At 42.6% G+C, this 18,556-nt stretch overlaps 1 protein-coding gene across 1 annotated transcript in view; it reads left to right on the top strand.

Moving 5' to 3' along the window:
- Nucleotides 1-345: 345 nt before the first annotated feature.
- RIC3 (RIC3 acetylcholine receptor chaperone) overlaps nt 346-18,556 on the top strand; it is a 68,500-nt gene continuing 50,289 nt past the window's right edge. Inside the window, 2 exon segments of the mRNA XM_025848652.2 lie at nt 346-929; nt 931-1,333. Coding sequence (XP_025704437.2) covers nt 720-929; nt 931-1,333 — 613 coding nt within the window. The 5' untranslated portion in view covers nt 346-719.

The raw sequence follows: 18,556 nt of genomic DNA on the forward strand, positions 1-18,556 counted from the left end.
TTTTCATTCTCCTTAGTCTTGTAGTAGATACAAGACTTTATTTTCTCTTTATTTTCATTTTTGTGGAAAGATAAATGGGTGTGTTCCATCTGCCGTGTTGAACTGGAAGTTATATCCAGGCTTCTCACAATTTCACTCCTGTTTATATTTGTAGCCTTATCACTTTATATCCTGTCACCAGCCCTATGGCCCGGCCAAAATGAATCACTAGTCATCTTTGGAAGGCACACAGGCTTTCGTGCCTTTGCTTTCTTTGCAACCTTTGTCTGAGTACTCTAACTCCTCCCACCTGTCTAGTGACGTTCTTCAAAAACTCAAATTTCACCTACTTTCAGGAGCTTCCAGTTGAGCTGACTGTTCCAGAGTCCAGAATATTTCCTGCATTTTCGTGTTTAGATACCTATCTGCCCCATAAGGAAACCCATCTTATTCATCAGACCCTATAGTGCCATTTCCCGATTTGATACATTTTAGGAACTAAATGCTTATTATTTAATGTGTATAAATAAATGAATAAAGACACGAAGGAAGGACTGTGGGAATACAGAGGAAGGAGGGGCTGACTGGAGAAGTCTCATGGAGGTAGAATTTTTCAGTTCTTCAGAGTTTTTAACCGGCGGAGATGACGTTAGGAATTCTCCAGGCAGAGGGAACGGGACGAACCAAGCTTCCCTGAAAGCAAAGAATCTGCTAGGGAAAGAGCAGATGATCTAGTCCGGATGCACCACTGTTCAGACCAGATCGGTCAGGGCCTTGAGGTCACAGATAGATGTGAGGGTTGTGCTGAGGATCCAGAGGTGTTCGTGAAAGGTTTCGCACCGTGGAGCGAGATCTTTAGACGCGCTTACATTCTCCCGTTTGGCTGCAGACGGAGGCTGGCTGCGAGCGGTGGGAGCTGCTTGCGGGAAGGAGCTCGCTGGCGTGGTCGGGGGGCGGGAGGCGAGCAGGGCGGCCAGCCGGACGGGGAGAAGGAAGCGCACAACCGCCAGCCTTTCGCGGGGGAGCAGAACGCACCGCGGGGCGTGGAGAGGGAGGAGTCTCCAGTTGGCGCGGGTGCGAGTACGGAGACGGGGACCGCCGTGCGGGTGCCTCGCGCACTTGTCCCTCGCGCGTCGCCGTCCGCGCAGCCCACGGTTCGGTCGGAGGAGGCCGCCGGCGCGGCGGTTCCGGTTCCGGCTGGCGTCTGCACCTGTGGCGAGGGCGGCGGCCATGGCGTACTCCACCGTGCGGAGGGTGGCCCTGGCCTCGGGGCTCGTCCTGGCCGTGTCGCTGCTGCTGCCCAAGGCCTTCCTGTCCCGCGGAAAGCGGCAGGAGCCGCCGCCGGCGCCGGAAGGTAAGCGCAGGCTAGCTCCCTCTCGGCGTACGGAGAACGCCGCTCCAGGGAGGGGTGATTCGAGGTCTCCTCCAAACCGGCTAGAGAGGGCGGACCGGGCGGCGTTGGGGAGGTGCCAAGCCCCTCGGTTCCCTCGGCGTCAGCTGACAGCGGCGGACTCCATGGGGCACCGGGTCCGTCCCGACCTTCTGCTGGAAGGAAGAGCCGGGGATGCAGGCGCGCGTACCTGGGCATCCTCCAGGTGGTCTCTCGCTCACCCTTTGTTCGCAGCCCTCCCGCCTCCCGTCCCTGGCTTCACTCAGCTGTCACATCTGTCCAGGTGCTTTGAGTCCGGAGGGCTCCCGCTTGGATTCCCCTCTCTGGGGTTTCTGTGTGCTTTGTGTCGTGCTTTTGTATGAAGTAAAGTCAATTGGCATTGCTATTGTTAATCTGAAGTCCTTGTGTACTTCCAGCGCCCCGCTTCAGGCTGTCTTTGTGACTTTTTTAAATATAATTTGAAGATTTTAACTCAAACTTCAGTTACTGAGACGAAGAATTACTACATTACCCTTAAGTGTTTGCTAATCCTTTGTTACCGGTATGGTTATGTGGTGTTTACAAATCCACCCAGTTGGTTGCGTTCAGGGGCTTTTACATAATGGGTGCAAAGGGATGGATGTCCAGGCTGAAAGAAGGAACTAGAACAATTCTCTCTAGCTCCTGAAGTTCTTCTGGTAACTTTCTCCTGTAAGTTATCTCTGTAATACCCGTGAAGATGGTTTTACAGTCTCCAAACACTTCCAGTAATGTTCAGCCTTTTGATGATTGGACAGCTCCTTTTGAACTGAAATCCACTTCCCTGTAATTTGTGCACACTGACTACCATTCCGCTCTTTTGCACATTATAGATAGAAATACTGCAGATGAAAAGCACTAAGCTCTAGGGGTGGAGGACAGATTGAACTGAGAATTCTCTTGGTAGAATGTGCTTGATAACCTTTATGCTTGTAAAACTACCTGGAAGAGACTTCTAAAAAATCATGTTATTTTTTTCCTAAAATCCCAAAGGTTTTACTCATTTTGTCTAATGATACTGCCTTGTCTGCCTTGAAGATTAATTCATGATGATCTTAAGCAGTAAAGATTTTTCTAAAATAGTATTTTACTCAATTGGATTCCATTATGCTGAATTATGTTGAATAAGTTCTATTGAATGTGAGTGGGAGATACTTTCTGAATGTTGTATAGAAATTAATGTGGCTCTTTCCCTTGAGAACTCAAGAGTTGATATCCAATGTTCTCATCTTAGAATCTTTGCACTTTCTGTTCTTATTCCTAGAGTGTTCTTCCCTCACCTTCCTTCTAATTACTCAAGTTTCTGCTCAAATGTAACCTTCTCAGAGACTTTCCCTACGGACCCTAGCTAAGATAACTCCACCCGCATCTTTCCTTGTTCCTTCATGTTGTTCTCTTTTCCTTCTTGAAGGAATTACTATATGATATGAAATGTTCTTATTTACTCACTTTTTTTTCTGTTTCTACTTTCCAGAGTGTAAGTTTCATGAGGGCAGGGGCTTGGTCTTGTTTACCACTATTTCCTTAGCATCTGCCTAAAATAGCAGTTGATAAATATTTTTAAATGAATAATTCAAGTTTATGAAGCTACTAACATTGTGAATTTTTAAAAAATATTTTATTTATTTATTTGACAGAGAGAGACATAGCGAGAGCAGGAACACAAGCAGGGGGAGTGGGAGAGGGAGAAGCAGGCTTCCCGCCAAGCAGGGGAGCCCGATGCAGGGCTCGATCCCAGGACCCTGGGATCATGACCTGAGCGAAGGCAGACGCTTAACGACTGAGTCACCCAGGTGCCCCTATTGTGAATTCTTTTTGCATTAGTTACCAAAGGAGTATAATCCAGGAAGAAACTTCTCCTGAATGATAAATTTCAGTAACTGAAATTTTGCTAACTAAACTCTCTGCCCTTGGATGGACCTAGAGGATATTATACTAAGTGAAATAAGTCAGAAAAAGACAAATACTATGTGATTTCACTTATGTGGAATCTAAAAAATGAACAAACAAAAACAGGAATAGACCCATAAATATAGAGAACTGATGGTTGCCGAATGGGGGGGGATGGGCAAAATGGGTGAAGAGGAGTGGGAAATACAGGCTTCCAGTAATGAAATGAGTAAGTCATGGGGATGAAAGTACAACATAGGGAGTATAGTTAGTCGTGTTCGTGGTGTGGTATGGTGATAGATGGTAGCTGTATTTTGTGGTGAGCATAATAATGTATAGAGCTATAGAATGACTATGTCATACACTCAAGATAACATTGTATGTCAACTATGCTTCAGTAAAAATTAAACTACTTAAAATCCCTGTGCCGGTATGCTGACATTTTAAAAACAGTGATTCCTAACCGTTTTTTTTTTTTTTTAAGATTTATTTATTTATTTGAGAGAGCGAGAATGAGAGAGAGAGTATACGAGAGGGGTGAGGGCCAGAGGGAGAAGCAGGTTCCTCGCCGAGCAGGGAGCCTGATGTGGGACTCGATCCCAGGACTCCAGGATCATGACCTGAGCCGAAGGCAGTTGCTTAACCAACTGAGCCACCCAGGCGCCCCTAACCATTTTGGGTTTATATACGTATACCCCTTTGAGAATCTGATGAAAGTTATGGAGTTTCTCCCTAGAAAAATTCACATACTACTTAAACATACATTCAGAATTTGAGTATCAATTCTGAGAAAGAACACTGAAATCCTTGTTTTAGAGTAGGAGACAACCCCAGTTATTTGAAAATTCTTGAAATCTGTCATTGTAACTTTCATTTCTGCCCGTTGGAGTATGTAAAGTAAGTACAGTCCCTTTTCCACATGACAGCCTTTAGGACAGTCTTTTAGTAAATACTTATGATGTACTCTTTCACATAGTGTATACACAGTGTACAGATAACCATGGATTCTAAGAAAAATGAGCCAAATCTCTGCTTGAGGATCACAGTTTAGTAGAGGAAAACAGACAAAAAAATAAGGCCTAAGTGTCAGTTGTATGTACCCAAAGCCCTTGCAGGGAACAGTGGGGACTCATGTTTAGAATGGTCAGTTTTATTGGAGGCAAGAAAGGTGACCTAGAGCAGGACGGTCTTTTTTTTTTTTTTTCCCCTCTAACAGCTTTCTTGAGATAGAATTCACATACAGTTCACCCACTTAAAGTGTATAGTTCAGTGCGGTTTGTTATGTTCAGAGTTGTGCAACCATCACCACAATCAATGTTAGAACATTTTCTACTCCACCCCTCACCAAAATCCCCATATTCTTTAGCCATCACCCCCTCCAACACACCCCACCCACCCCACTCTCTTCAGCCCTAGGTAACTGCTAGTCTACTTTCAGTATAAACTTCTGGAAATTTCATATAAATGGAATTATACAATATGCAATCTTTTGTGACTAGCTTCTTTTGCTCAGCATGTTTTCAAGGTTCATCCATGTTGTAGCGTGTATCAGTACTTCATTTTTTAAAAAAATTTTTTAGAGTGAGGGGGAGGAGCAGAGGAAGAAGGAGAGAGAAACCCAAGCAGACTTGACACTGAGTGTGGAGCCCAACGTGGGGCCCGATCTCACCACCGTGAGATCACGACCTAAGCCGAGAGCAAGAGTCAGACACCTAACTGACTGCACCACCCAGGCATCCCAGTACTTCATTACTTTTTAATGGCTGAATAATATTCCACTGTGTGGATATACCACATTTTATTAATCCATCCGTCTGTTGGACATTTGGGTTGTTTATATTTTTTATATATATAATGCTGCTATTAACATTTGAATACAAACTTAGGTAGACATGTTTTCATTTTTCTTGGGCATATACATTTGGGAAATATGAGCATTTTAGTGTGGCTGGAATGAAGAATGAAATTTCTGGATCATATGATTATTCTGTTTTTAACTTTTTGAGCACCTGCTACACTGTTTGCGAAAGTGCCTGCACCATTTAACATTTCTACCAGCAATGTATAAGCATTCTAGTTTCTCCACATCTTACCAATACTTATTGTCTGCCTGTTTGATCACAGCCATCCTAGTGGGTGTGAAGTGATATCTCATTGTGGTTTTATTTGCGTTTTCCTGATGACTAATGACATTGAGCATCTTTTTGTGTGTATATTGGCTATTTGTGTATCATCTTTGGAGAAATGTCTTATTCAGATCTTGTGCCTATTCTTAAATTGGGTTACTTATCTTTTCATTGAGTTTTAACAGTTCTTTAGGTAATAAACCCATTATCAGATACGTAATTTACAAATATTTTCTCCCACTCAGTGGGTTGTCTTCGCTTTCTTGCTGGTGTCCTTTTAAGAAGAAAAGTTTTTCATTTTGACCAGAGGTGAGACCAGAGATGTTGGCAGGGGCCAAACTGAAGATTTTTTTTTTTCTGACGTCCTTAAGGAGTTTGGATTTTATTTCAAAGGTAGAAGAGGCCACTGTAAGCTTGTAAGTAGAAGATAAGCCTCCAGTCTGGTTTCAGAAAGGACATCCTGGCAGCACTGTAGGAACTGCATGGTGAGGATCTCTGTAAGGAGAAGATAGTTGCTGTACTCTGGTTGAGGCCGCATGAGCATCATTAAATCAGTGTTGTTGAGCTCATCGGTTAGGATCTTCATGACAAATGACAGAAAATTCAACTTGAACTGTCTTAAGGCAAAAAGGGGATTTATTGCTTTGTACAAATGAAAAGACCTTGTGTTAGAACTGGCCTTTAGTGTTGTCTGATCCAGAGAATCACCATCTGTTCAGAGCTCCAGCTCTGATTTTATGTGTGCATTTCACTTCCGAGTTCCTTCTCACGTTGGCTCTGTCCTCTGACAGCTCTCTCAGGATAGCAGCAGTGGTTGCAACAGCACCAGACATCACCTCTCACATTCCACTGTCCAGAGAAGGAGCATGTCTTTTCTTTTAAACTCTTCCTTCACTCCCACCTCACTCTAACCTAGCCTGTACCCCCAACCCTCGTTCTTTCTCAGTAGGTCTGACTAACCTATCCATGCATTGTAATGGCTTGAATTAAGTTACTTGCAGTGCTTTGGGTAGAAAGAATATACTGATTAACCACTGTGAAGTTGAGAGAGATTCCCAAAGGGATATAGGGGTACTGGAGGAAGGAGGAAATAGAGCAGGGGAGGCTGTCATCACTGGGTAAGAGGGAGGAGAACAATTTTAAGAGCTTTTTAAAATTCTTATTGTAGTTCTCTGGTTTTTATTTTTATGTTTTTATGATTTGAAATTTATTTAACATTGTCAGAAATTTCAGCTTAAGAGCCATTTTTAAAGATTTACTTGAGAGAGCGTGTGCACACTCGTGCACGCATGAGTGTGGGGAGGGGCAAAGGGAGAGAGAGAATCTCAAGCAGACTCCACGCTAAGACTGACGTGGGGCTCGATCTCACGACCCTGAGATCATGACCTGAGCCAAAATCAAGAGTTGGACCTTTAACCGACTAGCCACCCAGGCGCCACTTAAGAGCCATTTTTAAATAGAATTGAAAGGTGATGGGGAGAGAGGCATCTTGGATTAGTCTCAAGTTATTAGCTTAGGTGAATAGACAGATGGTGATGCCCTTCACCAAAATAGGAATGGAGGAAAATAGATGAAAGGGAAAGATGGTGAGTTCAGGAATTTGAAGACTAGCATCACGTCCCCTTTTTCAGTCTTTTTTCCTATGTTGACATCTGTAGGAGTTCATCCATTCCTCATATGACCTAGTTCCAAGTATCTCAAAACAGCCTCTCTAGAAGGCAAATAGCAAGTGGAAGCCTGTTAGCTCATGGAAGAGCAAACCTGTTGCCTCCCCCCACCCCCACCCTCCTTTTAAAAACTCTCTACTTCTTTTAATGCATCCTGAGGATTGCTTTAGATTTTTGGCATTTTACTTGCTGACCTTGTTGGTATATTAGAATGCTAAGCTGCTATTTTTTTTTTTTTTGATTGCTGCTCATCTAGGTTTTGTCCATTTTGTGCTGTTCACTTTGTTTTGGAACATAGGTGGGCAGGGTTAGCAGTCAGTCTTGATTTCTGCACTTGGTCTTTCTGTCACAGTTGCAGACACACCAGGAGGCAGGGCTTTTTCCTTTTGTGGCCAGTGAAAAGGCTTGGCTGCTGGAACTGCAGGGGCACCGGTGTGTGGGGTTAGCTTTCACTCTCCCCAGCACAAGATTCCCTTTGGAGTGGCGCTGGTCCTTGCTGGGTGGTTTGCAGGGTATGGTGGGGCGGGAGCCGCTTTGGAGAGATGCCTGCCAGGCTGTGCAGGGGAAGGTGAGACTGCACACATGTTACTAGTAAAATAGGTGGAGAGTGTTCGTGCTGGTTTTTCCAAGTGTCTGGCTATCTAGGCTTGGGGAGGGGAGAGAAATGGCGCTTGCCAGCACTTTTGTTGTTGAACTCTCCTGAAGATACCTGTGCCTCCAGCATGTTCTTTTTTTTTTTTTTAAGATTTTATTTATTTGACAGAGACACAGAGAGGGAACACAAGCAGGGGGAGTGGGAGAGGGAGAAGCAGGCTTCCCACCGAGCAGGGAGCCCAATGCGGGGCTCGATCCCAGGACCCTGGGACATTGAGCTGAGCCGAAGGCAGCCGCCCAGGCGCCCCTCCAGCACATGTTCTGAGAGAAGTAAATACATCTCTGTCATGTGTGCCTCAGGCACTTTTCAAACTGTTGTTTCTATGCTGTGTTTAGAGCCAAGTTATTTATCATGCTTTAAGGCAAAGACTCAGTTTCCTATCTCCCTTTGGCTTTCCTGGAGTTAAGCTGGTTGATTTTTAAAGTACCCAGAGTTAAACCCCACTGATTTTAAAAGCTAAGTTAAGCTCCACTGATTTTTTTTTTTTCCCCCAAAGCAAGATGTTAATGGGGACTCATCTTCCCAGCGTGGGTCCCCAGAGCCTTGGGTGGGCTCTGATCCTCTAACTTCTCCATGCTTGTGGCATCCTTCGCATTTGTGGTTAGTCTTACCTGGGTTTGTCCCCAGTCTCAGCTCTGCTCCTCTGCCCTTTTTCGATGTGGCCTTCCTCCTCGATTCTCCCTAGGATGAAATGTGGGAGCACTGTTCTGCCAGCCTTCGGGTCATTCTCAGAGTCAGTGGCACAGATACAGCCGCTATCTCTGAGTGTGTCCGCGACTTAAGCTCAGGACCCTCCTTCTCTGCCGTCTGCCTCACAATCTCCTGAAGAATCCTTTTTATTTTTTTTAAAGATTTTATTTATTCATTTGAGACACAGATAGAAAGCATGAGTAGGGAGAAGCAGGCTCCTCGCTGAGCCAGGAGCCCGATGTGGGGCTCGATCCCAGGACCCTGGGATCATGACCTGAGCCAAAGGCAGACGCTTAACCATGTGAGCCACCCAGGCGCCCCCTGAAGAATCCTTTTTAGACTCTAGTCTAAGCTACAGTGTGCTCACTTCTCTATGGGTGAAAAGTCCACCATCCACCTTTTGCAAACTGGAACAATAATCACCTACTCCTTTCTTTAAAATTTTCTCTATCAATATAATTTCTTTAAATTTTCTTTTAGCTTAAGGACTTTTCTTGCAGGTTTTTTAGTGGTAGAAATTGCTTAGTGGACGAACTTATTCTCCTCACCCATCTGGGACTTTATTTTTGTCTTTAGGATTGCTGATTCTCTTTCATTTAACCCAAAGTTTAGTCCCTTTGATAGAGAATATGGAAGCAAAATAGAAGTTCAGAAGTTCTGCTTCCTCAGAATTACATTTTATCATCAGGTAAATTGCCTTTTTTGCTCTAAAAATACTCCGTTTGCTTTGGCTAGCCTTTTTATAAATCTTATTTTGGACCTTGGCCTCCTGGGGTTCTTCCAAGTCTTGCCACTCTTTCACTTATGTGTCTCTTTGTTCATCTTTTCTCTGTTCTTTTAGAAGAACTACCTGTACATCTTTTTTTTTTTTTTTTTTTTTTTCCCCGCCCCCTCTGGCTTTCCTATCTGCTTGACAATTTTTGAAATGCTCAAGCAGCAATGCATTTTAAGAGCTTTCCTCTTAGGGACACCTGGGTGGCTCAGTCGTTAAGCGTCTGCCTTCGGTTCAGGTCATGATCCCACTCCCGCTGCTTGTGTTCCCTCTCTCACTGTCTGTCTCTGTCAAATAAATAAAATCTTTTTTTTTAATTCTTTTATTTTTTTTAAAGATTTTATTTATTTGAGAGAGCGAGAATGAGAGAGAGAGAGAGAGAGCACAAGAGAGGGGGGAGGGGCAGAGGGAGAAGCAGACTCCCCGCTGAGCAGGGAGCCCGATGCGGGACTCGATCCCGGGACTCCAGGATCATGACCTGAGCCGAAGGCAGTCGCTTAACCAACTGAGCCACCCAGGCGCCCAAATAAATAAAATCTTAAAAAAAAAAAAAAAAGACAGAAAAAGCTTTCCTCTTAGAAAGGGTCTCCTGCCATGGGGCTGTTTGTTTTCAGAACTTAGTTCTGCCTTCCTAGGACCTGTGCCACATGACCCCTGCTTTGCTGCCACAAATACTGAGTTGGCATGGTCCCTTTCTCCTACAGTTCTCTTTTTGTTTCACCGACCAATTTCTTCTTCGGCCAAAGTAGCAGTTCCCTTCCTCTCACCTTCTGCACCTGTTTAACACGAAAGCCTCAGCACGCAAGGTCAGGAGTTTGTCAGCTGTTCCAAGGTCAGCACACTGAGACTTCGGACAGGTGCCAGAGTAGTTGAAGCCCTCCAAGATGACAGTATGCTGCTTCTGTGCTAGAGTCAGCTTCAGGAGAGTCCTGCTCACCACCTCCATAGCTGGATCCTGGAGTGCTCCCATGATAATGTCCTATCTGGCATCTCTCCTCCTGATCCTGCCTGCCCATGTTTTCCAGTGAGGGACTCACTTTGAGTACTTACAAGTAGGTTTCCTTACCAGTACCTCCCCAGTGGCCCTGTTCCTCTGAAATAGCTCAGACTCTTTTAAGTCACCATGTTTTCCTCAGGTAAGTTCTGCCCACTGGGTCTAGAACTATCTAAGATGTGGAAATATATACACATGTATGTATAGTTATGTGTCCATATATGTATATATACATGCATATATAATACATATACATATTTATCTTAAGTTAGCTCTTTGTTTTGGTATATAAGTACTTGAGGATGAATGTATTTTGGTCCCTTACCTTTTCTTTTCTCCTAATGAAACCTCAGTATCTGCTCTGAAAGAGTGTCAGAGAAGGGAAGAGACAGTTTGAGAGCCTGTGAATACATGTAAATTAGGCACTTTTTCAAGTTCAGAAACTTCTAGGGGAATGAGTGTAGAGCAGAGTTGTGGGTAAGGAGCACCTCTTACCAGTCACCCTGGCTGCCATTTTGTATACTCAAAACTAAAAACCACTCAGGATAATGTAGTAATAAATTATTTTTAGTCCTGAGAATAACTGCGCTGTGTCTTGAGATTCCAGTAAAGGCCAGCAGGTCCAGTATAGTCATCCAGATCAATTCAGCAGAGTGTACAGCATGCAAGACCCAGAGCATACCCTAGACTTTTATTCAAGAAGTTCATAATTTGTCCGTCAGCCACAGAGCACAAGGAATGCCTGTAGTTAAAGAAGTTGGATTTATTACTTTTAGCAAGGGAGAATGCACACCATGGGGAAGCTTGCAACATCACAGTAAGATTGTTAGAAAAACTTTATTATAGGATGTGGGCATGTGTTAGGTGATTTTTGAAGAAGGTTTAAGGATGTGGGGCTTTGCTCTGGATTGGATGCCATCAGGAAGTGAGGCAAATTCTGTGGCTGGATGGCTGGATATCTTAATAGAGTTTATCTAAAGGGGGAACAGACTAGAGAAGGGCTGAAGCTGTAATTAATGAAGAAGCAGCAGTCCCTCATTATCCAGGAATGGGAGCTTTTTGATATTTTTTTAGCTTGGACAGTATTCATATTTTGTCTGTGTTCAGGAAGATTACAAAGTGGTCTTACTCTTTCATCTTGATCCACGGTGGTCACAGAATGGCCTTGTTTAATGTTGATGTTCTGAAATTCCTGACGTTTAACAGGAGAACACCAAGACCTAACTGTGAGTGTGAAGCCAGCTCATACCAACACCAAGGCCTAGCTGATAGTACCAGGCCAGCTTCTGGATGTCAGAGGCATCTTCTCTGGTGCTCTGATAGGATTTATAAGTTTTAGTCAGCACTGAATAAAACTGGGTAGAAATAGTACTTAGAGGAAGGTTTTATCTATTTCTGTTTCTTAGTCCATTCAAGGAGAGGCTGTAAGGCACCTAAATAAACTTTTGAATAAGGCCAGTTGTGATAAGTGCAATTAAAGAAGATCAAGCAATGTGTTCTAAGTGCATGGGGATGAGATGAGAAAAAGCATTGGGGATGTTGGCAGTATTTGGCCTGGGCCCTGAAGGATAAGCTAGATTTAGACATGTGGAGTTGGAGAGAAAAGCAAAATCACTGGAGTCAGCAAAAAGCAAAGGCTTAGAGGTAAGAATCACAAGGCAGGCTCAAAGCATGGTGAGAAGTCTAGTTAGGCTGGATCAGGAGTATGTAATGGGAAAGAAATATGAAGAGGTACTTTTGGACTAGATTATAGAATTCAGTTGTTTAGAAATTCAGTTTGTAGGGAAGGCAAAACCAGAATTTGTTAAATACCCACTGTGCATGCAGGGTGCATTGTATATGATATTTAATCTAATCTTTTTTAAGATTTTATTTGACAGAAAGAGAGTGCATGTGCATGCACAGGTGAGCACAAGCAGGGGGAGCAGCAGGCAGAGGGAGAGGGAGAAGGAGAAGCAGGCTCCCCACTGAGCAAGGAGCCTGATGTGGGCTCCATCCCAGGACCCTGGGATCATGACCTGAGCTGAAGGCAGACATTTAACCACTGAGCCACTCAGGTGCCCCTAATCTGTAATCCTTGTAACAACCCTGAACAATCTGTGTAACAACCCCAATTATATCCATTTTACTGATGATGAAAATGAGCTCTAGAAAGGCTCATTTGAGGGCATCTGGGTGGATCAGTCCATTAAACATCTGTCTTTGGCTCAGGTCATGATCCCGGGGTCCTGGGATCGAGCCCCTCATCGGGCTCCCTGCTCAGCGGAGAGTCTGCTTCTCCCTTCCCCCTTTCCCTGCTCGTGCTTGCTCGCTCGCTCTCAAATAAATCTTAAAAAAAAAAAAAAAAAAAAAAGGTTTATTTAAACTCCACTTAAATAGTTGGAGGCCTAGCCAGTATCTTAACTAATAACTCTGAAAAGATAGTACTGATTTTACTCTTTACTGACTGTGTAACAGTCTTGTGTTGAAACCACTGAAAGCTTTTGATGGGAGAAAATGGCAAGACCCGTTAGAATTATGCTTTAGGCAGGTGACTCCTAACAAAACAGTAATAATTCACATGCATAGGGTATACGGACTAGGCCCTGTGCTGAGCAATTTAGACACACAAGTATCTCTTAATAGAATATAGCGTAATTTGGGAGTGGGGAAGTTGGTAAAAGATGGAAAAAAAGATATGGTTAAATTAGCAGAAAACATCAAAGCAGTGGTGGGCAGAGCACAGCTTTAGGTAGGAGAGGAATGTAACAAGATGAGGGACCCCTGGAGGAGACTGATGAGGAGCAGTCAGCTGTGGTCCCAGGCTCCACTTTAAGTAAAGCCGAATTAAATTTGGCCTCTAGAATTTCCTCATTATTTAGGGAGAAGCTTACATATCTTAAGGAATTGGCCCAGGGTGCCTGGGTGGCTCAGATGGTTAAGCGTCTGCCTTCGGCTCAGGTCAGGATCCCAGGGTCCTGGGATCGAGTCCCACATCGGGCTCCCTGCTCAGCGGGGAGCCTGCTTCTCCCTCTCCCTCTGCCTGCCACTCCCCCTGCTGTGCTGTCTCTCTCTGTGTCAAATAAATAAATAAAACATTAAAAAAAAAAAAAGGAATTGGCCCATAAGGATCTTTCTTAAACTGCAGTAATCAAATATAAACATATCCAGTTATTTATTGATTTATTTGTCTTAAGAATGAAATGTTGCAGATGGTTTAATGCTGCTTTCAGAAAGCTCTTCTGTTAACAGTGTTAGAGTTTTTGTTTTTAGCAAAAAGGATGGTTATTAACAAGGGAAAGTAGAACTTCACTCTGTAAAATCCATTAAGTTTGTAGTCAAGCTTAAATGATATGCTAAGTGAAATTTTAATAATTAAATAAACCTAAATATGGGGAAAGCTTTCAATAAACAATTAGGATTTAGTCAAGTCCCATTTTAGAGAATACTTAAGTGCATACAGAGATAGTGAACACAGCTGTTTTCTATTTTGAAAAGTGCAGTTTTAATGTTCTAATATCTTTAATATCCTGGTCTCTTGAGCTGTTTTTTTTTTTTTTAATTTTTAATGTATTGGAGAGAGAGAGGGTGGGGTGGGGGAGGAGCAGAGGGAGAGGGAGAAGCAGGCTCACAGCTGAGCAGGGAGCCTGACTTGGGGCTCGATCCCAGGACTCCAGGATCATGACCTGAGCCGAAGACAGATGCTCAACTGACTGAGCCACCCAGGCGTCCTTCTTGAGCTGTTTTTTTAAGTAAAATTTTTTAAAAACCACAAATCCTCTTTGTAATGTAGCTTTTATAAAGTAGAACATTTATAATAGTGAAAAATAGAAAATAACCTAAGTATTCATCAGCTCGGGAGGAGGTGAATAAATTGTGATAACGGACACACTCGAACTGCCTAGTTCGAGTGAATGAACTGGACCTACATATATCAAATCAACATGGTGCATTTGTAGGCCAAAATATTAATCCCCACCCAGAAAAAGAGCAGAAAAGGGAAGTTGCAGAAGAATGAGTACAGTATTATATAATATAAAGGGTTTTTTTAATTGTAAAATATACATAACAAATTTATCATTTTAACCAGTACATGTACAGTTCAGTGGCAGTAAGTATGTTCATATTGCTATACGACTGTCACTACTGTCCATTCATAATATAAAGTTTTAAAACTCAAGACAATATTGTATGTAGTTTATGAATATATACTTAAACTATAAAGTGCACATTCTGAGAGTACACAAGTCTTCCAGTTACATCTATGTGGTAGGCAGGTATACAAGTGCTCATACATTATCATTTATACTTTTTTGTACACTTGAGATGTCTAGTTAAAAATTTCTTTTTTAGGGGCGCCTGGGTGGCTCAGTCGGTTAAGCGACTGCCTTCGGCTCAGGTCATGATCCTGGAGTCCCGGGATCGAGTCCCACATCAGGCTCCCTGCTCAGCAGGGAGTCTGCTTCTCCCTCTGACCCTCCTCCCTCTCGTGCTCTCTATCTCTCATTCTCTCTCTCTCAAATAAATAAAATCTTTTAAAAAAATTTTTTTAAAAAAATTATTTCCAAATGTTTTATAGCCACTGAATTTCTAAACATCCTGGGTTCAGTTCTAAGAAATAAAGTACCAAGATCCAAGAGGTGAAGTTGTTCCCTGTTGAAGACAGTTAACTTTATGGAAAAAAAAAAATCTCTTCCAAATTGAGCATTCTGACCCTAGCCCACCATCTCAAGAATTTTCTTGGTCACAGGTGGCAGAGGTTATAGGTCTTAAGCCTAAAGGTCTGAGAGAATGACTCTGTTTTGTGGTTGTTTACTTTTTTAATAAACAAAAACCCACAGGAGAGCAGGTTTTGGAAGGTGAAAATGAGTTTCATTTTTAGGTTTGACATGATAGTCCGACTAAAAGGACGGATATACTAATGGAATTTAGAGTAAGAGATGGGAGCTTGAGGGGGAAAGGTCAGAACTAGAGTTATACATTTTGGAACTTATAATGGATCCATAAGAATGAGTTTGTCAATGGAAAAAGGATAAAGAAAAACATGTTGAGACAAAGCTCTCAGGGAGAGGATTAAAGAAGAACCTGTGCATGAGACTGCAAAAGAATAGGATCATTTGGTTGGAAAAGAAGAACCCAGGAGAGTGGTGTGCCATTGAGATTAAGGCAAGAAAGTTTGACAGGGATTTATTCAGATTAATCCTATATTTATTGAATGAGTAGTATGTGATAATCATTTTCTTGTGTTGCAGTTAAGTCTTAAGAGTGAGACCTGAGGGGAAAATCTATTGGATTTGATGGTTAAGGCACAGTTGCCTTGTTGCTGGAACTATATGGCTCATCTGTAAACTCTTTATTTTTTTTTCTTTACATTTTTATTGTTATGTTAATCACCATAAATTACATCATTAGTTCTTGATGTAGTGTTCCATGATTCATTGTTTCTGTATAACACCTGGTGCTCCACGCAGAAAGTGCCCTCTTTAATACCCATCACCAAGCTAACCCATTCCCCCCACCCCCTCCCCTCTAGAACCCTCAGTTTGTTTTTCAGAGTCCGTCATCTTTCATGGGTTCGTCTCCCCCTCCGATTTACCCCCCTTCATTCTTCCCCTCCTGCTATCTTTTTTTTTCTTAACATATATTTCATTATTTGTTTCAGAGGTACCGATCTGTGATTCAACAGTCTTGCACAATTCACAGTGCTCACCATAGCACATACCCTCCCCAATGTCTATCACCCAGCCACCCCACCCCATCCCCCCCACCCCACCCCCACTCCAACAACGCTCAGTTTGTTTCCTGAGATTAAGAATTCCTCATATCAGTGAGGTCATATGATACATGTCTTTCTGATTGACTTATTTCACTCAGCATTAACACCCTCCAGTTCCATCCATGTCGTTGCAAATGGCAAGATCTCATTCCTTTTGATGGCTGCATAATATTCCATTGTATATAGATACCACATCTTTTCTATCCATTCATCTGTTGATGGACATCTTGGCTCTTTCCACAGTTTGGTTATTGTGGACATTGCTGCTATAAACATCGGAGTGCACGTACCCCTTCGGATCCCTACGTTTGTATCTCTGGGGTAAATACCCAGTAGTGCAATTGCTGGATCGTATGGTAGCTCTATTTTCTTTTTTCTTTTTAATTTTTTTTAAAGATTTTATTTATTTGACAGACAGCGAGAGCAGGAACACAAGCAGGGGGAGTGGGAGAGGGAGAAGCAGGCCTCCCGCGGAGCAGGGAGCCCGATGTGGGACTCGATCCCAGGACCCTGAGACCATGACCTGAGCCGAAGGCAGATGCTTAACGACTGAGCCACCCAGGCACACATGGTAGCTCTATTTTCAACTTTTTGAGGAACCTCCATACTGTTTTCCAGAGTGGTTGTACCAGCTTGCATTCCCACCAACAGCGTAGGAGGGTTCCCCTTTCTCCACATCCCTGCCAACATCTGTCATTTCCTGACTTGTTAATTTTAGCCATTCTGACTGGTGTGAGGTGGTATCTCATTGAGGTTTTGGTTTGGATTTCCCTGATGCCGAGCAATGTTGAGCACGTTTTCATGTGTCTGTTGGCCATTTGGATGTCTTCTTTGGAAACATGTCTGTTCATGTCTTCTGCCCATTTCTTGATTGGATTATTTGTTCTTTGGGTGTTGAGTTTGATAAGTTCTTTTTAGATTTTGGATGCTAGCCCTTTATCTGATATGTCATTTGCAAATACCTTCTCCCATTTTGTCGGTTGTCTTTGGTTTTGTTGACTTTTCTTTTCTTTTCTTTTTTTGCTGTGCAAAAGCTTTTTATCTTGATGAAATCCCAATAGTTCATTTTTGCCCTTGCTTCCCTTGCCTTTGGCAATGTTTCTAGGAAGAAGTTGCTGCGGCTGAGGTCAAAGAGGTTGCTGCCTGTGTTCTCCTTTAGGATTTTGATGGACTCCTGTCTCACATCTAGGTGTTTCAACCATTTTGAGTCTATTTTTGTGTGTGGTGTAAGGAAATGGTCCAGTTTCATTCTTCTGCATGTGGCTGTCCAATTTTCCCAACACCATTTGTTGAAGAGACTGTCTTTTTGCCATTGGACATTCTTTCCTGCTTTGTCAAAGATGAGTTGACCATAAAGTTGAGGGTCCATTTCTGGACTCTGTTCTGTTCCATTGCTCCATGTGTGTTTTTGTGCCAGTACCATACTGTCTTGATGATGACAGCTTTGTCATAGAGCTGGAAGTCTGGAATTGTGATGCCGCCAGCTTTGCTTTGCTTTTTCAACATTCTTATGGCTATTCGGGGTCTTTTCTGGTTCCATACAAATTTTAGGATTATTCCATTTCTTTGAAAAAAGTGGATGGTATTTTGATGGGGATTGCATTGAATGTGTAGATTGCTCTAGGTAGCATTGACATCTTCACAATATTTGTTCTTCCAATCCATGAGCGTGAACGTTTTTCCATTTCTTTGTGTCTTCCTCAATTTCTTTCATGAGTATTTTATAGTTTTCTGAGTACAGATCTTTTGCCTCTTTGGTTAGATTTATTCCTAGGTATCTTATGGTTTTGGGTGCAATTGTAAATGGGATCGACTCCTTAATTTCTCTCTCTTCTGTCTTGTTGGTGTATAGGAATGCCACTGATTTCTGTGCATTGATTTTATATCCTGCCACTTTACTGAATTCCTGTATGAGTTCTAGCAGTTTTGGGGTGGAGTCTTTTGGGTTTTCCACATAAAGTATCATATCATCTGCAAACAGTGAGAGTTTGACTTCTTCTTTGCCAGTTTGGATGCCTTTGATTTCTTTTTGTTGTCTGATTGCTGTGGCTAGGACTTCTAATACTATGTTGAATAGCAGTGGTGATAGTGGACGTCCCTGCCACGTTCCTGACCTTAGGGGGAAAGCTCTCAGTTTTTCCCCATTGAGAATGATATTTGCTGTAGGTTTTTCATAAATGGCTTTTATGATATTGAGTTATGTACCCTCTATCCCTATACTCTGAAGAGTTTTGATCAAGAAAGGATGCTGTACTTTGTCAAATGCTTTTTCTGCATCTATTGAGAGGATCATATGATTCTTGTTCTTTCTTTTGTTACTGTATTGTATCACATTGATTTGCAGATGTTGAACCAACCTTGCAGCCCAGGGATAAATCCCACTTGGTCGTGGTGAATAATCCTTTTAATGTACTGTTGGATCCTACTGGCTTGTATTTTGGTGAGAATTTTTGCATCCATGTTCATCAAGGATATTGGTCTGTAATTCTTTTTGATGGGGTCTTTGTCTGGTTTTGGGATCAAGGTAATGGTGGCCTCATAAAATGAGTTTGGAAGTTTTCCTTCCGTTTCTTTTTCTTTTTTTCTTTTCTTTTCTTTTCTTTTCTTTTTTTTTTTTTTT

This window comes from Callorhinus ursinus, unplaced genomic scaffold (assembly GCF_003265705.2).
Source record: "Callorhinus ursinus isolate GAN/ISIS: 27379988/994484 unplaced genomic scaffold, GSC_fseal_2.0 scaffold49, whole genome shotgun sequence".
In the NCBI taxonomy this organism is placed as follows: Eukaryota; Metazoa; Chordata; class Mammalia; order Carnivora; family Otariidae; genus Callorhinus; species Callorhinus ursinus.